The following is a 27,642-nucleotide window of genomic DNA, read 5'->3' as shown; positions in this document are numbered from 1 at the left end:
CACAGTGACGGTGACACCCTGTGGTCACTGTGTGTATTACAGGAGGTATATCCCTATGGGTACGGCACAATGACAGTGACACCCTGCGGTCACTGTGTGTATTACAGGAGGTATATCCCTATGGGTGCGGCACGGTGACACCCTGCGGTCACTGTGTGTATTACAGGAGGTATATCCCTATGGGTATGGCACAGTGACGGTGACACCCTGCGGTCACTGTGTGTATTAAAGGAGGATTTATCCCTATGGGTTCGGCACAGTGACGGTGACACCCTGCGGTCACTGTGTATATTACAGGAGGTATATCCGTATGGGTACGGCACAGTGACGGTGACACCCTGTGGTCACTGTGTGTATTACAGGAGGTATATCCCTATGGGTACGGCACGGTGGCACCCTGTGGTAAATGTGTGTATTACAGTTGGTATATCCCTATGGGTACGGCACAGTGACGGTGACACCCTGCGGTCACTGTGTGTATTACAGGAGGTATATCCCTATGGGTACGGCACAGTGACGGTGACACCCTGCGGTCACTGTGTGTATTACAGGAGGTATATCCCTATGGGTACGGCACAGTGACGGTGACACCCTGCGGTCACTGTGTGTATTACAGGAGGTATATCTCTATGGGTACGGCACAGTGACGGTGACACCCTGCAGTCACTGTGTGTATTACAGGAGGTATATCCCTATGGGTACGGCACAGTGACAGTGACACCCTGCGGTCACTGTGTGTATTACAGGAGGTATATCCTTATGGGTGCGGCACGGTGACACCCTGCGGTCACTGTGTGTATTACAGGAGGTATATCCCTATGGGTATGGCACAGTGACGGTGACACCCTGTGGTCACTGTGTGTATTACAGGAGGTATATCCCTATGGGTACGGCACAGTGACGGTGACACCCTGTGGTCACTGTGTGTATTACAGGAGGTATATCCCTATGGGTACGGCACAGTGACGGTGACACCCTGCGATCACTGTGGGTATTACAGGAGGTATATCCCTATGGGTACGGCACAGTGACTGTGACACCCTGCGGTCACTGTGTGTATTACAGGAGGTATATCCCTATGGGTACGGCACAGTGACACCCTGCGGTCACTGTGTGTATTAGGAGGTATATCCATATGGGTATGGCACAGTGACGGTGACACCCTGCGGTCACTGTGTATATTACAGGAGGTATATCCGTATGGGTACGGCACAGTGACGGTGAAACCCTGCGGTCACTGTGTGTATTACAGGAGGTATATCCCTATGGTTACGGCACAGTGACACCCTGCGGTCACTGTGTGTATTACAGGAGGTATATCCCTATGGGTACGGCACGGTAGCACTCTGTGGTAAATGTGTGTATTACAGGAGTTATATCCCTATGGGTACGGCACAGTGACGGTGACACCCTGCGGTCACTGTGTATATTACAGGAGGTATATCCGTATGGGTACGGCACAGTGACGGTGAAACCCTGCGGTCACTGTGTGTATTACAGGAGGTATATCCCTATGGGTACGGCACAGTGACACCCTGCGGTCACTGTGTGTATTACAGGAGGTATATCCCTATGGGTACGGCACGGTAGCACTCTGTGGTAAATGTGTGTATTACAGGAGGTATATCCCTATGGGTACGGCACAGTGACGGTGACACCCTGTGGTTAATGTGTGTATTACAGGAGGTATATCCCTATGGGTACGGCACAGTGACACCCTGCGGTCACTGTGTGTATTACAGGAGGTATATCCCTATGGGTACGGCACAGTGACGGTGACACCCTGCGGTCACTGTGTGTATTACAGGAGGTATATCCCTATGGGTACGGCACAGTGACACCCTGCGGTTACTGTGTGCATTACAGGAGGTATATCCCTATGGGTACGGCACGGTGACAGTGACAACCTGCGGTCACTGTGTGTATTACAGGAGGTATATCCCTATGGATACGGCACAGTGACACCCTGTGGTCACTGTGTGTATTACAGGAGGTATATCCCTATGGGAACGGCACGGTGACACCCTGCGGTTACTGTGTGTATTACAGGAGGTATATCACTATGGGTACGGCACTGTGACGGTGACACCCTGCGGTCACTGTGTGTATTACAGGAGGTATATCCCTATGGGTACGGCACGGTGACACCCTGCGGTCACTGTGTGTATTACAGGAGGTATATCCCTATGGGTACGGCACGGTGACACCCTGTGGTCACTGTGTGTATTACAGGAGGTATATCCCTATGGGTACGGCACAGTGACGGTGACACCCTGCGGTCACTATGTGTATTACAGGAGGTATATCCCTATGGGTACGGCACGGTGACACCCTGCGGTCACTGTGTGTATTACAGGACGTATATCCCTAAGGGTACGGCACAGTGACGGTGACACCCTGCGGTCACTGTGTGTATTACAGGAGGTATATCCCTATGACTACGGCACAGTGACACCCTGTGGTCACTGTGTGTATTACAGAAGGTATATCCCTATGGGTACGGCACAGTGACCGTGACACCCTGCGGTCACTGTGTGTATTTCAGGAGGTATATCCCTATAGGTACGGCACAGTGACACCCTGCGGTCACTGTGTGTATTACAGGAGGTATATCCCTATGGGTACGGCACAGTGACACCCTGTGGTCACTGTGTCTATTACAGGAGGTAAATCCATATGGGTACGGCACGGTGACGGTGACACCCTGTGGTCACTGTGCGTATTATAGGAGGTATATCCCTATGGGTACGGCACAGTGACGGTGACACCCTGCGGTCACTGTGTGTATTACAGGAGGTATATCCCTATGGGTATGGCATAGTGACACCCTGCGGTCACTGTGTGTATTACAGGAGGTATATCCCTATGGGTACGGCACAGTGACGGTGACACCCTGCGGTCACTGTGTGTATTACAGGAGGTATACCCCTATGGGTACGGCACAGTGACGGTGACACCCTGCGGTCACTGTGTGTATTACAGGAGGTATTTCCCTATGGATACGGCACGGTGACACCCTGCGGTCACTGTGTGTATTACAGGAGGTATATCCCTATGGGTACGACACGGTGACACCCTGCGGTCACTGTGTGTATTACAGGAGGTATATCCCTATGGGTACGGCACAGTGACGGTGACACCCTGTGGTCACTGTGTGTATTAGAGGAGGTATATCCCTATGGGTACGGCACAGTGACGGTGACACCCTGCGGTAACTGTGCGTATTATAGGAGGTATATCCCAATGGGTACTGCACAGTGACGGTGACACCCTGCGGTCACTGTGTGTATTACAGGAGGTATATCCCTATGGGTACGGCACAGTGACGGTGACACCCTGTGGTCACTGTTTGTATTACAGGAGGTATATCCCTATGGGTACGGCACAATGACAGTGACACCCTGCGGTCACTGTGTGTATTACAGGAGGTATATCCCTATGGGTGCGGCACAGTGACGGTGAAACCCTGCGGTCACTGTGTGTATTACAGGAGGTATATCCCTATGGGTACGGCACAGTGACACCCTGCGGTCACTGTGTGTATTACAGGAGGTATATCCCTATGGGTACGGCACGGTGGCACTCTGTGGTAAATGTGTGTATTACAGGAGGTATATCCCTATGGGTACGGCACAGTGACGGTGACACCCTGCTGTCACTGTGTGTATTACAGGAGGTATATCCCTATGGGTACGGCACAGTGACGGTTACACCCTGTGGTCACTGTGTGTATTACAGGAGGTATATCCCTATGGGTACGGCACGGTGGCACCCTGTGGTAAATGTGTGTATTACAGTTGGTATATCCCTATGGGTACGGCACAGTGACGGTGACACCCTGCGGTCACTGTGTGTATTACAGGAGGTATATCCCTATGGGTACGGCACAGTGACGGTGACACCCTGCGGTCACTGTGTGTATTACAGGAGGTATATCCCTATGGGTACGGCACAGTGACGGTGACACCCTGCGGTCACTGTGTGTATTACAGGAGGTATATCTCTATGGGTACGGCACAGTGACGGTGACACCCTGCAGTCACTGTGTGTATTACAGGAGGTATATCCCTATGGGTACGGCACAGTGACAGTGACACCCTGCGGTCACTGTGTGTATTACAGGAGGTATATCCTTATGGGTGCGGCACGGTGACACCCTGCGGTCACTGTGTGTATTACAGGAGGTATATCCCTATGGGTATGGCACAGTGACGGTGACACCCTGTGGTCACTGTGTGTATTACAGGAGGTATATCCCTATGGGTACGGCACAGTGACGGTGACACCCTGTGGTCACTGTGTGTATTACAGGAGGTATATCCCTATGGGTACGGCACAGTGACGGTGACACCCTGCGATCACTGTGGGTATTACAGGAGGTATATCCCTATGGGTACGGCACAGTGACAGTGACACCCTGCGGTCACTGTGTGTATTACAGGAGGTATATCCCTATGGGTACGGCACAGTGACACCCTGCGGTCACTGTGTGTATTACAGAAGGTATATCCCTATGGGTACGGCACGGTAGCACTCTGTGGTAAATGTGTGTATTACAGGAGGTATATCCCTATGGGTACAGCACAGTGACGGTGACACCCTGCGGTCACTGTGTATATTACAGGAGGTATATCCGTATGGGTACGGGACAGTGACGGTGAAACCCTGCGGTCACTGTGTGTATTACAGGAGGTATATCCCTATGGGTACGGCACAGTGACACCCTGCGGTCACTGTGTGTATTACAGGAGGTATATCCCTATGGGTACGGCACGGTAGCACTCTGTGGTAAATGTGTGTATTACAGGAGGTATATCCCTATGGGTACGGCACAGTGACGGTGACACCCTGCGGTCACTGTGTGTATTACAGGAGGTATATCCCTATGGGTACGGCACAGTGTCGGTGACACCCTGCGGTCACTGTGTGTATTACAGGAGGTATATCCCTATGGGTACGGCACAGTGACGGTGACACCCTGCGGTCACTGGGTGTATTACAGGAGGTATATCCCTATGGGTACGGCACAGTGACGGTGACACCCTGTGGTTAATGTGTGTATTACAGGAGGTATATCCCTATGGGTACGGCACGGTGACGGTGACACCCTGCGGTCACTGTGTGTATTACAGGAGGTATATCCCTATGGGTACGGCACAGTGACGGTGACACCCTGCGGTCACTGTGTGTATTACAGGAGGTATATCCCTATGGGTACGGCACGGTGACAGTGACAACCTGCGGTCACTGTGTGTATTACAGGAGGTATATCCCTATGGATACGGCACGGTGACACCCTGTGGTCACTGTGTGTATTACAGGAGGTATATCCCTATGGGAACGGCACGGTGACACCCTGCGGTTACTGTGTGTATTACAGGAGGTATATCACTATGGGTACGGCACTGTGACGGTGACACCCTGCGGTCACTGTGTGTATTACAGGAGGTATATCCCTATGGGTACGGCACGGTGACACCCTGCGGTCACTGTGTGTATTACAGGAGGTATATCCCTATGGGTACGGCACGGTGACACCCTGTGGTCACTGTGTGTATTACAGGAGGTATATCCCTATGGGTACGGCACAGTGACGGTGACACCCTGCGGTCACTATGTGTATTACAGGAGGTATATCCCTATGGGTACGGCACGGTGACACCCTGCGGTCACTGTGTGTATTACAGGACGTATATCCCTAAGGGTACGGCACAGTGACGGTGACACCCTGCGGTCACTGTGTGTATTACAGGAGGTATATCCCTATGGCTACGGCACAGTGACACCCTGTGGTCACTGTGTGTATTACAGAAGGTATATCCCTATGGGTACGGCACAGTGACGGTGACACCCTGCGGTCACTGTGTGTATTTCAGGAGGTATATCCCTATAGGTACGGCACAGTGACACCCTGCGGTCACTGTGTGTATTACAGGAGGTATATCCCTATGGGTACGGCACAGTGACACCCTGTGGTCACTGTGTCTATTACAGGAGGTAAATCCCTATGGGTACGGCACGGTGACGGTGACACCCTGTGGTCACTGTGCGTATTATAGGAGGTATATCCCTATGGGTACGGCACAGTGACGGTGACACCCTGCGGTCACTGTGTGTATTACAGGAGGTATATCCCTATGGGTACGGCACAGTGACGGTGACACCCTGCGGTCACTGTGTGTATTACAGGAGGTATATCCCTATGGGTACGGCACGGTGACAGTGACAACCTGCGGTCACTGTGTGTATTACAGGAGGTATATCCCTATGGATACGGCACGGTGACACCCTGTGGTCACTGTGTGTATTACAGGAGGTATATCCCTATGGGAACGGCACGGTGACACCCTGCGGTTACTGTGTGTATTACAGGAGGTATATCACTATGGGTACGGCACTGTGACGGTGACACCCTGCGGTCACTGTGTGTATTACAGGAGGTATATCCCTATGGGTACGGCACGGTGACACCCTGCGGTCACTGTGTGTATTACAGGAGGTATATCCCTATGGGTACGGCACGGTGACACCCTGTGGTCACTGTGTGTATTACAGGAGGTATATCCCTATGGGTACGGCACAGTGACGGTGACACCCTGCGGTCACTATGTGTATTACAGGAGGTATATCTCTATGGGTACGGCACGGTGACACCCTGCGGTCACTGTGTGTATTACAGGACGTATATCCCTAAGGGTACGGCACAGTGACGGTGACACCCTGCGGTCACTGTGTGTATTACAGGAGGTAAATCCCTATGGCTACGGCACAGTGACACCCTGTGGTCACTGTGTGTATTACAGAAGGTATATCCCTATGGGTACGGCACAGTGACGGTGACACCCTGCGGTCACTGTGTGTATTTCAGGAGGTATATCCCTATAGGTACGGCACAGTGACACCCTGCGGTCACTGTGTGTATTACAGGAGGTATATCCCTATGGGTACGGCACAGTGACACCCTGTGGTCACTGTGTCTATTACAGGAGGTAAATCCCTATGGGTACGGCACGGTGACGGTGACACCCTGTGGTCACTGTGCGTATTATAGGAGGTATATCCCTATGGGTACGGCACAGTGACGGTGACACCCTGCGGTCACTGTGTGTATTACAGGAGGTATATCCCTATGGGTATGGCACAGTGACACCCTGCGGTCACTGTGTGTATTACAGGAGGTATATCCCTATGGGTACGGCACAGTGACGGTGACACCCTGCGGTCACTGTGTGTATTACAGGAGGTATACCCCTATGGGTACGGCACAGTGACGGTGACACCCTGCGGTCACTGTGTGTATTACAGGAGGTATTTCCCTATGGATACGGCATGGTGACACCCTGCGGTCACTGTGTGTATTACAGGAGGTATATCCCTATGGGTACGGCACAGTGACGGTGACACCCTGTGGTCACTGTGTGTATTAGAGGAGGTATATCCCTATGGGTACGGCACAGTGACGGTGACACCCTGCGGTCACTGTGTGTATTACAGGAGGTATATCCCTATGAGTATGGCACAGTGACACCCTGCGGTCACTGTGTGTATTACAGGAGGTATATCCCTATGGGTACGGCACAGTGTCGGTGACACCCTGCGGTCACTGTGTGTATTACAGGAGGTATATCCCTATGGGTACGGCACAGTGACGGTGACACCCTGCGGTCACTGTGTGTATTACAGGAGGTATATCCCTATGGGTACGGCACAGTGACGGTGACACCATGTGGTCACTGTGTATATTACAGAAGTTATATCCCTATGGGTACGGCACAGTGACGGTGACACCCTGTGGTAAATGTGTGTATTACAGGAGGTATATCCCTATGGGTACGGCACAGTGACACCCTGCGGTCACTGTGTGTATTACAGGAGGTATATCCCTATGGATACGGCACGGTGACACCCTGTGGTCACTGTGTGTATTACAGGAGGTATATCCCTATGGGAACGGCACGGTGACACCCTGCGTTTACTGTGTGTATTACAGGAGGTATATCACTATGGGTACGGCACGGTGACGGTGACACCCTGCGGTCACTGTGTGTATTACAGGAGGTATATCCCTATGGGTACGGCACGGTGACACCCTGTGGTCACTGTGTGTATTACAGGAGGTATATCCCTATGGGTACGGCACGGTGACACCCTGTGGTCACTGTGTGTATTACAGGAGGTATACCCCTATGGGTACGGCACAGTGACGGTGACACCCTGCGGTCACTGTGTGTATTATAGGAGGTATATCCCTATGGCTACGGCACAGTGACACCCTGTGGTCACTGTGTGTATTACAGAAGGTATATCCCTATGGGTACGGCACAGTGACGGTGACACCCTGCGGTCACTGTGTGTATTTCAGGAGGTATATCCCTATAGGTACGGCACAGTGACACCCTGCGGTCACTGTGTGTATTACAGGAGGTATATCCCTATGGGTACGGCACAGTGACACCCTGTGGTCACTGTGTCTATTACAGGAGGTAAATCCCTATGGGTACGGCACGGTGACGGTGACACCCTGTGGTCACTGTGCGTATTATAGGAGGTATATCCCTATGGGTACGGCACAGTGACGGTGACACCCTGCAGTCACTGTGTGTATTACAGGAGGTATATCCCTATGGGTATGGCATAGTGACACCCTGCGGTCACTGTGTGTATTACAGGAGGTATATCCCTATGGGTACGGCACAGTGACGGTGACACCCTGCGGTCACTGTGTGTATTACAGGAGGTATACCCCTATGGGTACGGCACAGTGACGGTGACACCCTGCGGTCACTGTGTGTATTACAGGAGGTATTTCCCTATGGATACGGCACGGTGACACCCTGCGGTCACTGTGTGTATTACAGGAGGTATATCCCTATGGGTACGACACGGTGACACCCTGCGGTCACTGTGTGTATTACAGGAGGTATATCCCTATGGGTACGGCACAGTGACGGTGACACCCTGTGGTCACTGTGTGTATTAGAGGAGGTATATCCCTATGGGTACGGCACAGTGACGGTGACACCCTGCGGTAACTGTGCGTATTATAGGAGGTATATCCCAATGGGTACTGCACAGTGACGGTGACACCCTGCGGTCACTGTGTGTATTACAGGAGGTATATCCCTATGGGTACGGCACAGTGACGGTGACACCCTGTGGTCACTGTTTGTATTACAGGAGGTATATCCCTATGGGTACGGCACAATGACAGTGACACCCTGCGGTCACTGTGTGTATTACAGGAGGTATATCCCTATGGGTGCGGCACAGTGACGGTGAAACCCTGCGGTCACTGTGTGTATTACAGGAGGTATATCCCTATGGGTACGGCACAGTGACACCCTGCGGTCACTGTGTGTATTACAGGAGGTATATCCCTATGGGTACGGCACGGTGGCACCCTGTGGTAAATGTGTGTATTTCAGGAGGTATATCCCTATGGGTACGGCACAGTGACGGTGACACCCTGCTGTCACTGTGTGTATTACAGGAGGTATATCCCTATGGGTACGGCACAGTGACGGTTACACCCTGTGGTCACTGTGTGTATTACAGGAGGTATATCCCTATGGGTACGGCACGGTGGCACCCTGTGGTAAATGTGTGTATTACAGTTGGTATATCCCTATGGGTACGGCACAGTGACGGTGACACCCTGCGGTCACTGTGTGTATTACAGGAGGTATATCCCTATGGGTACGGCACAGTGACGGTGACACCCTGCGGTCACTGTGTGTATTACAGGAGGTATATCCCTATGGGTACGGCACAGTGACGGTGACACCCTGCGGTCACTGTGTGTATTACAGGAGGTATATCTCTATGGGTACGGCACAGTGACGGTGACACCCTGCAGTCACTGTGTGTATTACAGGAGGTATATCCCTATGGGTACGGCACAGTGACAGTGACACCCTGCGGTCACTGTGTGTATTACAGGAGGTATATCCTTATGGGTGCGGCACGGTGACACCCTGCGGTCACTGTGTGTATTACAGGAGGTATATCCCTATGGGTATGGCACAGTGACGGTGACACCCTGTGGTCACTGTGTGTATTACAGGAGGTATATCCCTATGGGTACGGCACAGTGACGGTGACACCCTGTGGTCACTGTGTGTATTACAGGAGGTATATCCCTATGGGTACGGCACAGTGACGGTGACACCCTGCGATCACTGTGGGTATTACAGGAGGTATATCCCTATGGGTACGGCACAGTGACAGTGACACCCTGCGGTCACTGTGTGTATTACAGGAGGTATATCCCTATGGGTACGGCACGGTGACACCCTGCGGTCACTGTGTGTATTAGGAGGTATATCCATATGGGTATGGCACAGTGACGGTGACACCCTGCGGTCACTGTGTATATTACAGGAGGTATATCCGTATGGGTACGGCACAGTGACGGTGAAACCCTGCGGTCACTGTGTGTATTACAGGAGGTATATCCCTATGGGTACGGCACAGTGACACCCTGCGGTCACTGTGTGTATTACAGAAGGTATATCCCTATGGGTACGGCACGGTAGCACTCTGTGGTAAATGTGTGTATTACAGGAGGTATATCCCTATGGGTACGGCACAGTGACGGTGACACCCTGCGGTCACTGTGTATATTACAGGAGGTATATCCGTATGGGTACGGGACAGTGACGGTGAAACCCTGCGGTCACTGTGTGTATTACAGGAGGTATATCCCTATGGGTACGGCACAGTGACACCCTGCGGTCACTGTGTGTATTACAGGAGGTATATCCCTATGGGTACGGCACGGTAGCACTCTGTGGTAAATGTGTGTATTACAGGAGGTATATCCCTATGGGTACGGCACAGTGACGGTGACACCCTGCGGTCACTGTGTGTATTACAGGAGGTATATCCCTATGGGTACGGCACAGTGTCGGTGACACCCTGCGGTCACTGTGTGTATTACAGGAGGTATATCCCTATGGGTACGGCACAGTGACGGTGACACCCTGCGGTCACTGGGTGTATTACAGGAGGTATATCCCTATGGGTACGGCACAGTGACGGTGACACCCTGTGGTTAATGTGTGTATTACAGGAGGTATATACCTATGGGTACGGCACGGTGACGGTGACACCCTGCGGTCACTGTGTGTATTACAGGAGGTATATCCCTATGGGTACGGCACAGTGACGGTAACACCCTGCGGTCACTGTGTGTATTACAGGAGGTATATCCCTATGGGTACGGCACGGTGACAGTGACAACCTGCGGTCACTGTGTGTATTACAGGAGGTATATCCCTATGGATACGGCACGGTGACACCCTGTGGTCACTGTGTGTATTACAGGAGGTATATCCCTATGGGAACGGCACGGTGACACCCTGCGGTTACTGTGTGTATTACAGGAGGTATATCACTATGGGTACGGCACTGTGACGGTGACACCCTGCGGTCACTGTGTGTATTACAGGAGGTATATCCCTATGGGTACGGCACGGTGACACCCTGCGGTCACTGTGTGTATTACAGGAGGTATATCCCTATGGGTACGGCACGGTGACACCCTGTGGTCACTGTGTGTATTACAGGAGGTATATCCCTATGGGTACGGCACAGTGACGGTGACACCCTGCGGTCACTATGTGTATTACAGGAGGTATATCCCTATGGGTACGGCACGGTGACACCCTGCGGTCACTGTGTGTATTACAGGACGTATATCCCTAAGGGTATATATCCCTGTGGTCACTGTGTGTATTAGAGTAGGTATATCCCTATGGGTACAGCACAGTGACGGTGACACCCTGCGGTCACTGTGCGTATTACAGGAGGTATATCCCTATGGGTACTGCACAGTGACGGTGACACCCTGCGGTCACTGTGGGTATTACAGGAGGTATATCCCTATGGGTACGGCACAGTGACGGTGACACCCTGTGGTCACTGTGTGTATTACAGGAGGTATATCCCTATGGGTACGGCACAGTGACGGTGACACCCTGTGGTCACTGTGTGTATTACAGGAGCTATATCCCTATGGGTACGGCACAGTGACGGTGACACCCTGTGGTCACTGCGTGTATCTTAGGAGGTATATCCCTATGGGTACGGCACGGTGACACCCTGCGGTCACTGTGTGTATTACAGGAGGTATATCCCTATGGGTACGGCACAGTGACAGTGACACCCTGCGGTCACTGTGTGTTTTACAGGAGGTATATCCCTATGGGTACGGCACGGTGACACCCTGTGGTAAATGTGTGTATTACAGGAGGTATATCCCTATGGGTATGGCACAGTGACGGTGACACCCTGCGGTCACTGTGTGTATTACAGGAGGTATACCCCTATGGGTACGGCACAGTGACGGTGACACCCTGCGGTCACTGTGTGTATTACAGGAGGTGTATCCCTATGGATACGGCACAGTGACGGTGACACCCTGCGGTCACTGTGTGTATTACAGGAGGTATATCCCTATGGGTACGGCACAGTGACGGTGACACCCTGCGGTCACTGTGTGTTTTACAGGAGGTATATCCCTATGGGTACGGCACAGTGACGGTGACACCCTGCGGTCACTGTGTGTTTTACAGGAGGTATATCCCTATGGGTACGGCACGGTGACACCCTGTGGTCACTGTGTGTATTACAGGAGAAATATTCCTATGGGTACGGCACAGTGACACCCTGTGGTCACTGTGTGTATTACAGGAGGTATATCCCTATGGGTACGGCACAGTGACACCCTGTGGTCACTGTGTGTATTACAGGAGGTATATCCCTATGGGTACAGCACAGTGACACCCTGTGGTCCCTATGTGTATTACAGGAGGTATAGTCCTATGGGTACAGCACAGTGACGGTGACACCCTGCGGTCACTGTGTGTATTACAGGAGGTATATCCCTAAGGGTACGGCACAGTGACAGTGACACCCTGCGGTCACTGTGTGTTTTACAGGAGGTATATCCCTATGGGTACGGCACAGTGACGGTGACACCCTGCGGTCACTGTGTGTTTTACAGGAGGTATATCCCTATGGGTACGGCACGGTGACACCCTGTGGTCACTGTGTGTATTACAGGAGAAATATTCCTATGGGTACGGCACAGTGACACCCTGTGGTCACTGTGTGTATTACAGGAGGTATATCCCTATGGGTACGGCACAGTGACACCCTGTGGTCACTGTGTGTATTACAGGAGGTATATCCCTATGGGTACAGCACAGTGACACCCTGTGGTCCCTATGTGTATTACAGGAGGTATAGTCCTATGGGTACAGCACAGTGACGGTGACACCCTGTGGTCACTATGTACAGTAGCGACCAACTTTATTCTCACTTGGCTAGCTCCGCGAATTTCAGAGTATCCCGATGATGTGCGGTTTTGTGTCATTTTCTCCCGGGGTGTATAGCGTTATTTCCGCGGCAGTGATTTAAGCATTATATTCCGGCTGGCTGCAATACTGCAATGCCGTGTAAAAACGCATGGGGGCATTTGCGATCTGTTGTCTTTGAAGCCGAGAAATTCATGAATTGTAATGCAGTATATACTGTATATATACAGTATATACTGTATAACAACAACCCCTATAACCCCTAACATACACATACAGTACTGTATATGCACATCAATGATACTATAGGCCGTCCCCTGGCGAGATGTGTTTGCAGCAGAGAGAGAACCGCTGCTCTCTCTGCGCAAACATCGGCACATTAAAAATGATTTAAAATACATTTTTATTGATAGTGTAGATGTGCAGGGGGTCTCCGGAGCTGAACCGCGTTGGTTTCAGGTCTGGGGACCCCCTGCTTCCCGAGATACAGCCCCCTTTATGAGGTGCCGGTATCCCTCTGCGTTTAAAGGTCCCGATCACGTGATCGCGGCCTGTAAACAAACCAGAGGGATACCGGCACCCCCTAAAGGGGCCTCTATCTCGGGGAGCAGGGGGTCCCCAGACCTAAAACCAAAACGTTTCTGCTCCGGAGACCCTCTGCACATCTACAGTATGAATAAAACACATATATAAATAAACACTCGTTCCTTACCTTAGCGGCTATGTGCTACGGTAATGGAGCAGCATTTCTGTATTTTAATAATATTGTACAGTGAGCAGGGGGTTCCCTGAGCCAGAAATTATTGCTCAGGGACCCCCCCTGCTCCTGCACAATATTATTAAAATACAGAAATGCTGCTTCATTACCATAGCGGATAGCCGCTAAGGCAATGAAGGGGTTAACTCACCGTGCCCGCTTTATTGTGGGTAGCGGGGGTGGGTGAAGGGGGTATTTGGCCCTTGGTGTGAGTTTAGGACTTGCGGGGGGGTTGCGGGTGCACTTAACCCCTTCACGACCGTAGCAGTTAATACCGCTACGGTCAGGAAGGGGTTAAGCCCTCCCGCTACTCACCCACAAGCCCTAAACAAGCACCGTTGGGGCTAATACCCCCTTCACCCACCCCCGCTACCCACAATAAAAAAACTCACACACAGCAGCCGCCAAAAAATAAATAAATAAATCTAAATAAATAAATGACTATAAATAAATACATTTGAAATACATTTTTAGGTACGTGATCACGTGATCGAGGCCTGTAAACCAAGCAGAGCAGAGGGATACCGGCACCCCCTAAAGGGGCCTGTATCTCGGGGAGCAGGGGGTCACTGCTGTGCGTGAATTTTTTTTATTGTGGGTAGCGGGGATGGGTGAAGGGGGTGTTTGGCCCTTGGTGTGAGTTTAGGACTTGCGGGGGGGTTGCGGGTGCACTTAACCCCTTCACGGCCGTAGCAGTTAGTACCGCTACGGTCGTGAAGGGGTTAAGTGCACCCGCTACCCCCCCGCAAGCCCTAAACAACCACCGATGGGGCTAATACCCCCTTCACCCACCCCCACTACCCACAATAAAAAAAATTCACACACAGCAGCAGCAGCACAATTAATAAATAAATCTAAATAAATAAATAAATAAATGAATATAAATAAATACATTTAAAATACATTTTTATTGATAGTGTAGATGTGCAGAGGGTCTCCGGAGCTGAACCGTGGTTTTAGGTCTGGGGACCCCCTGCTCCCCGAGATACAGGCCCCTTTAGGGGGTGCCGGTATCCCTCTGCTCTGCTTGGTTTACAGGCCGCGATCACGTGATCGGGCCCTTAAACGCAGAGGGATACCAGCACCTCATAAAGGGGGCTGTATCTCGGGGAGCAGGGGGTCCCCCGACCTGAAAACAACGCGGTTCAGCTCCGGAGACCCCCTGCACATCTACACTATAAATAAAAATGTATTTCAAATGTATTTATTTATAGTCATTTATTTATTTATTTAGATTTTTTTATTTTTTTTGGCGGCTGCTGTGTGTGAGTTTTTTTTTATTGTGGGTAGCGGGGGTGGGTGAAGGGGGTATTAGCCCCAACGGTGCTTGTTTAGGGCTTGCGGGGGGGTAGCGGGAGGGCTTAACCCCTTCATGACCGTAGCGGTATTAACTGCTACGGTCGTGAAGGGGTTAAGTGCACCCGCAACCCCCCCGCAAGTCCTAAACTCACACCAAGGGCCAAATACCCCCTTCACCCACCCCCGCTACCCACAATAAAGCGGGCACGGTGAGTTAATCCCTTTATTGCCTTAGCGGCTATCCGCTATGGTAATGAAGCAGCATTTCTGTATTTTAATAATATTGTGCAGAGCAGGGGGGGTCCCTGAGAATTAATTTCTGGCTCAGGGAACCCCCTGCTCACTGTACAATATTATTAAAATACAGAAATGCTGCTTCATTACCGTAGCACATAGCCGCTAAGGTAAGGAACAAGTGTTTATTTATATATGTGTTTTATTCATACTGTAGATGTGCAGAGGGTCTCCGGAGCAGAAACGTTTTGGTTTTAGGTCCGGGGACCCCCTGCTCCCCGAGATACAGGCCCCTTTAGGGGGTGCCGGCATCCCTCTGCTTTGTTTACAGGCCGCGATCACGTGATCGGGACCTTTAAACGCAGAGGGATACCGGCACCTCATAAAGGGGCTGTATCTCGGGAAGCAGGGGGTCCCCAGACCTGAAACCAACGCGGTTCAGCTCCGGAGACCCCCTGCACATCTACACTATCAATAAAAATGTTTTTTAAATAATTTTTAATGTGCCGATGTTTGCGCAGAGAGAGCAGCGGTTCTCTCTCGGCTGCAAACACATCTCGCCAGGGGACGGCCTATAGTATCATTGATGTGCATATACAGTACTGTATGTGTATGTTAGGGTTTATAGGGGTTGTTGTTATACAGTATATATATATATATATATATATACATATACATATATATACTGCATTACAATTCATGAATTTATGCCATCTGGCGGTCACGCGAAACATTGCAGCCTAGTAAATCCTGAACCATTATTAATTAACACATCAACCGCGCGTCAGCCGTGTAATGCGCCTGGCTGGGAAGGCAAAAGGAGCCCGGCATGCTCCGGGTGAAGAGTCACTTTCCAGGAACATGCCAGGAACATGCCAGGTACATGCCAGTTATTAGTAAGAATAAAAGCTGCCGCTGCTGAATGACGTATAGATACTCACGGTCTGTAGAAACTTGTAATATTCAATTCTCTCTCATTTATGGAAACCTTTGTAATCGCAAGCTTCACTTGTTTGACAATTTCCAGCAGAAGTTCTTGCTCAGAGAGAGCAGAAAATCCAATCAGGTTCCAAAGTCCATCAATCTGCCAACATCACATAGTAACATGTTATCCTCCCACTCCTCCATTCCTGCCCTCTCACTCTCTCCCTCCGCCTATCCCACTCCTCCATTCCTGCCCTCTCTCTCTCTCCCACCTCTGCCTATCCCACTCCTCCATTCCTGCCCTCTCACTCCCTCCCCCTCTGCCTATCCCACTCCTCCATTCCTGCCCTCTCTTACTCTCCCCTCTGCCTATCCCACTCCCCCATTCCTGCCCTCTCACTCTCTCCCTCTGCCTATCCCACTCCTACATTCCTGCCCTCTCACTCTCCCCCTCTGCCTAGCCCACTCCTCAATTCCTGCCATCTCATTCTCCCCCCTCTGCCTATCCCACTCCTCCATTCCTGCCCCCCCTCTCTCTCTCTCTCTCTCTCCCCTCTGCCTATCCCACTCCTCCATTCCTGCTCTCCCCCTCTGCATATTCCACTCCTCCATTCCTGCTCTCCCCCTCTGCCCATCCCACTCCTCCATTCCTGCCCTCTCACTCTCCCCCTCTGCCTATCCCACTCCTCCATTCCTGCCCTCACTCTCCCCATCTGCCTATCCCACTCCTCCATTCCTGCCCTCTCACTCTCCCCCTCTGATTATCCCACTCCTCCATTCCTGCCCTTTCACTCTCCCCCTCTGTCTATCCCACTCCTCCATTCCTGCCCTCTCACTCTCCCCCCTCTGCCTATCCCACTCCTCCATTCCTGCCCTCTCACTCTCCCCCCCTCTGCCCATCCCACTCCTCCATTCCTGCCTCCTCACTCTCTCCCCTCTGCCTATCCCACTCCTCCATTCCTGCCCTCTCACTCTCCCCCTCTGCCTATCCCACTCCTCCATTCCTGCCCTCTCACTCTCTCCCCCTCTGCCTATCCCACTCCTCCATTCCTGCCCTCTCACTCTCTCCCCCTCTGCCGATCCCACTCCTCCATTCCTGCTCTCTCACTCTCTCCCCTCTGCCTATCCCACTCCTCCATTCCTGCCTCTTCACTCTCTCCCCTCTGCCTATCCCACTCCTCCATTCCTGCTCTCCCCCCTCTGCCTATCCCACTCCTCCATTCCTGGTCTCTCACTCTCTCCCCTCTGCCTATCCCACTCCTCCATTCCTGCCCTGTGCCTATCCCACTCCTCCATTCCTGCTTTCCCACCTCTGCCTTTCCCACTCCTCCATTCCTGCTCTCCCCCCTCTGCCTATCTCACTCCTCCATTCCTGCTCTCTCACTCTCTCCCCCTCTGCCTATCCCACTCCTCCATTCCTGCCCTCTCACTCTCCCCCCTCTACCTATCCCACTCCTCCATTCCTGCCCTCTCACTCTCCCCCCTCTACCTATCCCACTCCTCCATTCCTGCCCTCTCACTCTCTCCCCCTCTGCCTATCCCACTCGTCCATTCCTGCCCTCTCACTCTCCCCCCTCTGCCTATCCCACTCCTCCATTCCTGCCCTCTCACTCTCCCCCCCTCTGCCTATCTCACTCCTCCATTCCTGCTCTCTTACTCTCCCCCCTCTACCTATCCCACTCCTCCATTCCTGCCCTCTCACTCTCCCCCCTCTACCTATCCCACTCCTCCATTCCTGCCCTCTCACTCTCCCCCCTCTGCCTATCCCACTCCTCCATTCCTGCCCTCTAACTCTCTCCCCCTCTGCCTATCCCACTCCTCCATTCCTGCCCTCTCACTCTCTCCACTCTGCCTATCCCCCTCCTTCATTCCTGCTATCTCACTCTCTCCCCCTCTGCCTATCCCACTCCTCCATTCCTGCCCTCTCACTCTCCCCCTCTGCCTATCCCACTCCTCCATTCCTGCCCTCTCACTCTCTCCACTCTGCCTATCCCCCTCCTTCATTCTTGCTATCTCACTCTCTCCCCCTCTGCCTATCCCCCTCCTCCATTCCTGCCTTCTCACTCTCTCCTTCTACCTATCCCACTCCTCCATTCCAGCTCTCACTCTCCCCCTCTGCCTATCCCACTCCTTCATTCCTGCTATCTCACTCTCTCCCCCTCTGCCTATCCCCCTCCTCCAGTCCTGCCCTCTCACTCTCCCCCCCTCTGCCTATCCCACCCCTCCATTCCAGCTCTCACTCTCCCCCTCTGCCTATCCCACTCCTTCATTCCTGCTATCTCACTCTCTCCCCCTCTGCCTATCCTCCTCCTCCATTCCTGCCCTCTCACTCTCTCCCCCCTCTGCCTTTCCCACTCCTCCATTCCTGCCCTCTCACTCTCCCCCTCTGCCTATCCCACTCCTCCATTCCTGCCCTCTCACTCTCTCCCCCTCTGCCTATCCCCCTCCTCCATTCCTGCCCTCACTCTCTCCCCTCTGCCTATCCCACTCCTCCATTCCTGCCCTCTCACTCTCTCCCCCTCTGCCTATCCCACTCCTCCATTCCTGCCCTCTCACTCTCTCCCCCTCTGCCTATCCCCCTCCTCCATTCCTGCCCTCACTCTCTCCCCTCTGCCTATCCCACTCCTCCATTCCTGCCCTCTCACTCTCTCCCCCTCTGCCTATCTCACTACTCCATTCCTGCCCTCTCACTCTCCCCTCTGCCTATCCCACTCCCCCATTCCTGCTCTCTCACTCTCTCCCCCTCTGCCTATCCCACTCCTCCATTCCTGCTCTCTCACTCTCCCCCTCTGCCTATCCCACTCCTCCATTCCTGCTCTCTCACTCTCCCCCTCTGCCTATCCCACTCATGCATTCCTGCTATCTCACTCTCTCCCCCTCTGCCTATCCCCCTCCTCCATTCCTGCCCTCTCACTCTCTCCCCCCTCTGCCTTTCCCACTCCTCCATTCCTGCCCTCTCACTCTCCCCCCTCTGCCTATCCCACTCCTCCATTCCTGCCCTCTCACTCTCTCCCCCTCTGCCTATCCCCCTCCTCCATTCCTGCCCTCACTCTCTCCCCTCTGCCTATCCCACTCCTCCATTCCTGCCCTCTCACTCTCTCCCCCTCTGCCTATCTCACTACTCCATTCCTGCCCTCTCACTCTCCCCCTCTGCCTATCCCACTCCTCCATTCCTGCTCTCTCACTCTCTCCCTCTGCCTATCCCACTCCTCCATTCCTGCCCTCTCACTCTCCCCTCTGCCTATCCCACTCCTCCATTCCTGCCCTCTCACTCTCTCCCCTCTGCTTATCCCACTCCCCCATTCCTGCTCTCTCACTCTCTCCCCCTCTGCCTATCCCACTCATGCATTCCTGCCCTCTCACTCTCCCCCTCTGCCTATCCCACTCATGCATTCCTGCCCTCTCACTCTCCCCCCTCTGCCTATCCCACTCCTCCATTCCTGCCCTATCACTCTCCCCACTCTGCCTATCCCACTCCTCCATTCCTGCCCTCTCACTCTCTCTCCCCTCTGCCTATCCCTCTCCTCCATTCCTGCCCTCACTCTCTCCCCTCTGCCTATCCCACTCCTCCATTCCTGCCCTCTCACTCTCCCCCTCTGCCTATCCCACTACTCCATTCCTGCCCTCTCACTCTCTCCCCCTCTGCCTTTCCCACTCCTCCATTCCTGCCCTCATTCTCCCCCCTCTGCCTATCCCACTCCCCCATTCCTGCCCTCTCACTCTCTCCCCCTCTGCCTATCCCACTCCTCCATTCCTGCCCTCTCACTCTCTCCCCCTCTGCCTATCCCACACCTCCATTTCTGCCCTCACTCTCCCTCCCTCTGCCTATCCAACTCCTCCATTCCTGCCCTCTCACTCTCTCACCCTCTGCCTATCCCACTCCTCCATTCCTGCTCTCTCACTCTCCCCCTCTGCCTATCCCACTCCTCCATTCCTGCTCTCTCACTCTCCCCCTCTGCCTATCCCACTCATGCATTCCTGCTATCTCACTCTCTCCCCCTCTGCCTATCCCCCTCCTCCATTCCTGCCCTCTCACTCTCTCCCCCCTCTGCCTTTCCCACTCCTCCATTCCTGCCCTCTCACTCTCCCCCCTCTGCCTATCCCACTCCTCCATTCCTGCCCTCTCACTCTCTCCCCCTCTGCCTATCCCCCTCCTCCATTCCTGCCCTCACTCTCTCCCCTCTGCCTATCCCACTCCTCCATTCCTGCCCTCTCACTCTCTCCCCCTCTGCCTATCTCACTACTCCATTCCTGCCCTCTCACTCTCCCCCTCTGCCTATCCCACTCCTCCATTCCTGCTCTCTCACTCTCTCCCTCTGCCTATCCCACTCCTCCATTCCTGCCCTCTCACTCTCCCCTCTGCCTATCCCACTCCTCCATTCCTGCCCTCTCACTCTCTCCCCCTCTGCCTATCTCACTACTCCATTCCTGCCCTCTCACTCTCCCCCTCTGCCTATCCCACTACTCCATTCCTGCCCTCTCACTCTCTCCCCCTCTGCCTATCCCACTCCTCCATTCCTGCCCTCATTCTCCCCCCTCTGCCTATCCCACTCCCCCATTCCTGCCCTCTCACTCTCTCCCCCTCTGCCTATCCCACTCCTCCATTCCTGCCCTCTCACTCTCTCCCCCTCTGCCTATCCCACTCCTCCATTTCTGCCCTCACTCTCCCTCCCTCTGCCTATCCAACTCCTCCATTCCTGCCCTCTCACTCTCTCACCCTCTGCCTATCCCACTCCTCCATTCCTGCTCTCTCACTCTCCCCCTCTGCCTATCCCACTCCTCCATTCCTGCCCTCTCACTCTCTCCCCATCTATTCTTATCCCCCCTCTTTCCCCCTTCTCTTCCTATCCCCCTCTTTCTCTCTTCCTCTCCCCCTATCCCCCCCCCCCCTCTCACTTGTGTAAAGTTAGGAGGTTGCCCGTGCAGGTTTCTATTGCAACCAACAGGGCTCCCGCCGCTGGCAGCCAGGAGGTAGCAGGACAGGGACAGCCAGAGACAGCGGGACCCCATGTCCCCCAGACACTGTGACAAGAGAGACCTGTCCCCTGTCCCCCTCTGCCACTGATATATATACCTGCGGGGACAGAGAATAGACAGCACGAGGGGGGGGGAGGGGGGGGGATTAATAATTAAGGTCCCGGAGAGGGGGTTAGGGGGGGTCTTTGGGTAATTAAACATTCATTCGTCAGTGACACTGCGCCTCCTCGATCGTCCCCATGTTTAACCCTTTCCTGAGAGGAAGCGGGAGATGAACAAGGCAATGATGGGGGGGGGGGGGGGGAGGGACATGATAACGAGGGAGTGACGCTCTGCGGGTCTCCGGGCGGGGAAGGGGTTAAAGGGGGAGCGATGCTCTGCAGGTCTCTGGTGGGAAAGGGGGATAACGCAGGAGCGACGCTCTGCAGAACTGTGGCGGGGAAGGAGTTAATGAGGGAGCGACGCTCTGCGGTGAATGGGGTTAATGAGGGAGCGACGCTCTGCGGTGAATGGGGTTAATGAGGGAGCGACGCTCTGCGGTGAATGGGGTTAATCAGGGAGCTACGGTCTGCGGTGAGTGGGGTTAATGAGGATGCGACGCTCTGCGGTGAATGGGGTTAATGAGGATGCAACGCTCTGCAGTGAATGGGGTTAACGAGGGAGCAACGCTCTGCGGTGAATGGGGTTAATGAGGGAGCGACACTCTGCGGTGAATGGGGTTAATGAGGATGCGACGCTCTGCAAAGAATGGGGTTAACGAGGGAGCGACGCTCTGCGGTGAATGGGGAAAACGAGGGAGCGACGCTTTGCGGTGAATGGGGTTAATGAGGGTGCGACACTGCGGGGGAGGGGATAACGAGGGAGCAACGCTATGCGGGAATGGGGTTAATGAGGGAGCGACGCTCTGCGGGGAATGGGGTTAATGAGGGAGCGACGCTCTGCGGTGAATGGGGAAAACGAGGGAGCGACGCTCTGCGGTGAATGGGGTTAATGAGGGTGCGACACTCTGCGGGGTAGGGGAGAACAAGGGAGCAACACTCTGCGGGGAAGGGGACAACGAGGGAGCGATGCTCTGCGGGGAATGGGGTTAATGAGGATGCGACACTCTGCGGGGAAGGGGATAACGAGGGAGCGACGCTCTGCAGAGAAGGGGGATAACGAGGGAGCAGATCCATCTGCACAATAGTTAACCCCTTCTCTCCCAGAGACCGGCAGAGCGTCGCTATCTCATTAACCGCCTCTGTGCCACCCCCTTCCCCCCCCCCTCCCACACCCCCACCCCTCCTTCCACAGCACCTCGCCCTGCAAGGGGTTAAGCGTGGGAGGGTTGGTAATGGGCCTGGAGCAAACCGGTCAATATTTGATCAGGGTTATGACACCGTCTCCTTGTCTCCTTGTCCCCTCGCATATGACTCTTGACCCCGTGTGACCGGGAGGGTTGTGTGTGTGCCAAATTGGGGTGGGTGGGTGGGGGGGGGGGGGTTGGGGATAATATAGTATGTTAATACATCGGGTGAACACGAGCAATGTCACATTTGTGGGTGCCAAAACAGACGACAGGCCCCACTGTGGTTCAATGATTGTTACATCCAGATATACTTTGTTTTTTAATATCCACCCAAGTAGAGTAATCTAATACAGACTGATATATATAATGTATGTACCGTATATCATCACGGATCAGATCCAACCACACCAGGACCCCGACAGGTGACTTCCCATCGAGCGTCAGGCCCGGTCTGAATAAACCAGAAATGAAGGTGTTTGTACTTCTGCACACACTGAATATTACAACAAATAAACCAGTAATGAAGGTGTTTGTACTTCTGCGCACATTGAATATTACAACAAATAAACCAGTAATGAAGGTGTTTGTACTTCTGCACACACTGAATATTACAACATATAAACCAGAAATGAAGGTGTTTATACTTCTGCACACGCTGAATATTACAGCAAATAAATCAGTAATGGTGTTTATACTTCTGCACACACTGAATATTACAGCAAATAAACCAGTAATGAAGGTGTTTGTACTTCTGCACACACTGAATATTACAACATATAAACCAGTAATGAAGGTGTTTGTACTTCTGCACACACTGAATATTACAACATATAAACCAGAAATGAAGGTGTTTGTACTTCTGCACACACTGAATATTACAACAAATAAACCAGTAATGAAGGTGTTTGTACTTCTGCACACACTGAATATTACAACAAATAAACCAGTAATGAAGGTGTTTATACTTCTGCACACACTGAATATTACAACATATAAACCAGTAATGAAGATGTTTATACTTCTGCACACGCTGAATATTACAGCAAATAAATCAGTAATGGTGTTTATACTTCTGCACACACTGAATATTACAGCAAATAAACCAGTAATGAAGGTGTTTGTACTTCTGCACACACTGAATATTACAACATATAAACCAGTAATGAAGGTGTTTGTACTTCTGCACACACTGAATATTACAACATATAAACCAGAAATGAAGGTGTTTGTACTTCTGCACACACTGAACATTACAGCAAATAAACCTGTAATGAAGGTGTTTGTACTTCTGCACACGCTGAATATTACAACAAATAAACCAGTAATGGTGTTTATACTTCTGCACACACTGAATATTACAACAAATAAACCAGAAATGAAGGTGTTTGTACTTCTGCACACACTGAATATTACAGCAAATAAACCAGTAATGAAGGTGTTTGTACTTCTGCACACACTGAATATTACAACAAATAAACCAGTAATGAAGGTGTTTATACTTCTGCACACGCTGAATATTACAACAAATAAACCAGTAATGGTGTTTATACTTCTGCACACACTGAATATTACAGCAAATAAATCAGTAATGGTGTTTATACTTCTGCACACACTGAATATTACAGCAAATAAACCAGTAATGAAGGTGTTTGTACTTCTTCACACACTGAATATTACAACATATAAACCAGTAATGAAGGTGTTTGTACTTCTGCGCACACTGAATATTACAGCAAATAAACCAGTAATGAAGGTGTTTATACTTCTGCACACGCTGAATATTACAACAAATAAACCAGTAATGAAGGTGTTTGTACTTCTGCACACACTGAATATTACAACAAATAAACCAGTAATGAAGGTGTTTGTACTTCTGCACACACTGAATATTACAACATATAAACCAGAAATGAAGGTGTTTGTACTTCTGCACACGCTGAATATTACAGCAAATAAACCAGTAATGGTGTTTATATTTCTGCACACACTGAATATTACAACAAATAAACCAGAAATGAAGGTGTTTGTACTTCTGCACACGCTGAATATTACAACAAATAAACCAGTAATGGTGTTTATATTTCTGCACACACTGAATATTACAACATATAAACCAGAAATGAAGGTGTTTGTACTTCTGCACACACTGAATATTACAACAAATAAACCAGTAATGAAGGTGTTTGTACTTCTGCACACGCTGAATATTACAACAAATAAACCAGTAATGAAGGTGTTTGTACTTCTGCACACACTGAATATTACAACATATAAACCAGAAATGAAGGTGTTTGTACTTCTGCACACGCTGAATATTACAGCAAATAAACCAGTAATGAAGGTGTTTGTACTTCTGGACACGCTGAATATTACAGCAAATAAACCAGTAATGAAGGTGTTTGTACTTCTGCACACGCTGAATATTACAGCAAATAAACCAGAAATGAAGGTGTTTGTACTTCTGCACACGCTGAATATTACAGCAAATAAACCAGTAATGAAGGTGTTTGTACTTCTGCACACACTGAATATTACAACAAATAAACCAGTAATGAAGGTGTTTGTACTTCTGCACACGCAGAATATTACAACAAATAAACCAGTAATGAAGGTGTTTGTACTTCTGCACACACTGAATATTACAACATATAAACCAGTAATGAAGGTGCTTGTACTTCTGCACAAACTGAATATTACAACAAATAAACCAGTAATGAAGGTGTTTATACTTCTGCGCACACTGAATATTACAACAAATAAACCAGTAATGAAGGTGTTTATACTTCTGCGCACACTGAATAGTACAACAAATAAACCAGTAATGAAGGTGTTTGTACTTCTGCGCACACTGAATATTACAGCAAATAAACCAGTAATGAAGGTGTTTGTTCTTCTGCGCACACCGAATATTACAGCAAATAAACCAGTAATGAAGGAGTTTGTACTTCTGCGCACACCGAATATTACAACAAATAAACCAGTAATGAAGGTGTTTGTACTTTTGCACACGCCGAATATTACAACAAATAAACCAGTAATGAAGGTGTTTGTACTTCTGCACACGCCGAATATTACAACAAATAAACCAGTAATGAAGGAGTTTGTACTTCTGCACACGCCGAATATTACAACAAATAAACCAGTAATGAAGTGAACTTCTGCACACACTGAATATTACAACAAATAAACCAGTAATGAAGGTGTTTGTACTTCTGCACACACTGAATATTACAACAAATAAACCAGTAATGAAGGTGTTTGTACTTCTGCACACACTGAATATTACAACAAATAAACCAGTAATGAAGGTGTTTGTACTTCTGCACACACTGAATATTACAACAAATAAACCAGTAATGAAGGTGTTTGTACTTCTGCACACTGAATATTACAACAAATAAACCAGTAATGAAGGTGTTTATACTTCTGCACACACTGAATATTACAACAAATAAACCAGTAATGAAGGTGTTTGTACTTCTGCACACACTGAATATTACAACAAATAAACCAGTAATGAAGGTGTTTGTACTTCTGCACACACTGAATATTACAACAAATAAACCAGTAATGAAGGTTTTAGTACTTCTGCACACACTGAATATTACAACAAATAAACCAGTAATGAAGGTGTTTGTACTTCTGCACACACTGAATATTACAACATATAAACCAGTAATGAAGGTGTTTGTACTTCTGCACACACTGAATATTACAACATATAAACCAGAAATGAAGGTGTTTGTACTTCTGCACACACTGAATATTACAGCAAATAAATCAGTAATGGTGTTTATACTTCTGCACACACTGAATATTACAGCAAATAAACCAGTAATGAAGGTGTTTGTACTTCTGCACACACTGAATATTACAACAAATAAACCAGTAATGAAGGTGTTTGTACTTCTGCACACACTGAATATTACAACAAATAAACCAGTAATGAAGGTGTTTGTACTTCTGCACACACTGAATATTACAACAAATAAACCAGTAATGAAGGTGTTTGTACTTCTGCACACACTGAATATTACAACAAATAAACCAGTAATGAAGGTGTTTGTACTTCTGCACACACTGAATATTACAACATATAAACCAGAAATGAAGGTGTTTGTACTTCTGCACACACTGAATATTACAACAAATAAACCAGTAATGAAGGTGTTTGTACTTCTGCACACACTGAATATTACAACATATAAACCAGTAATGAAGATGTTTATACTTCTGCACACGCTGAATATTACAGCAAATAAATCAGTAATGGTGTTTATACTTCTGCACACACTGAATATTACAGCAAATAAACCAGTAATGAAGGTGTTTGTACTTCTGCACACACTGAATATTACAACATATAAACCAGTAATGAAGGTGTTTGTACTTCTGCACACACTGAATATTACAACATATAAACCAGAAATGAAGGTGTTTGTACTTCTGCACACACTGAATATTACAGCAAATAAACCTGTAATGAAGGTGTTTGTACTTCTGCACACGCTGAATATTACAACAAATAAACCAGTAATGGTGTTTATACTTCTGCACACACTGAATATTACAACAAATAAACCAGAAATGAAGGTGTTTGTACTTCTGCACACACTGAATATTACAGCAAATAAACCAGTAATGAAGGTGTTTGTACTTCTGCACACACTGAATATTACAACAAATAAACCAGTAATGAAGGTGTTTATACTTCTGCACACGCTGAATATTACAACAAATAAACCAGTAATGGTGTTTATACTTCTGCACACACTGAATATTACAACAAATAAACCAGAAATGAAGGTGTTTGTACTTCTGCACACACTGAATATTACAGCAAA

General features: G+C 50.2%; 1 protein-coding gene across 1 annotated transcript in view; it reads right to left on the bottom strand.

The window, feature by feature from the left end:
* The window catches only part of LOC142484946 (uncharacterized), a 36,582-nt gene extending 14,988 nt beyond the window's left edge, over positions 1–21,594 (bottom strand). The window contains exons 1-2 of the mRNA XM_075584199.1: positions 21,430–21,594; positions 16,551–16,693 (exon numbers count right to left, since the gene is read on the bottom strand). Of these exons, the coding sequence (XP_075440314.1) occupies positions 16,551–16,693; positions 21,430–21,543 (257 nt within the window). The 5' untranslated portion in view covers positions 21,544–21,594. The remainder of the gene's footprint in view (positions 1–16,550; positions 16,694–21,429) is intronic.
* Positions 21,595–27,642: the final 6,048 nt, after the last annotated feature.

Source organism: Ascaphus truei, unplaced genomic scaffold, assembly GCF_040206685.1.
Source record: "Ascaphus truei isolate aAscTru1 unplaced genomic scaffold, aAscTru1.hap1 HAP1_SCAFFOLD_475, whole genome shotgun sequence".
NCBI lineage: Eukaryota > Metazoa > Chordata > Amphibia > Anura > Ascaphidae > Ascaphus > Ascaphus truei.
The sequence above is the reverse complement of the archived record's forward strand: the minus strand, read 5'-3'. Positions and strand labels throughout refer to the sequence as shown.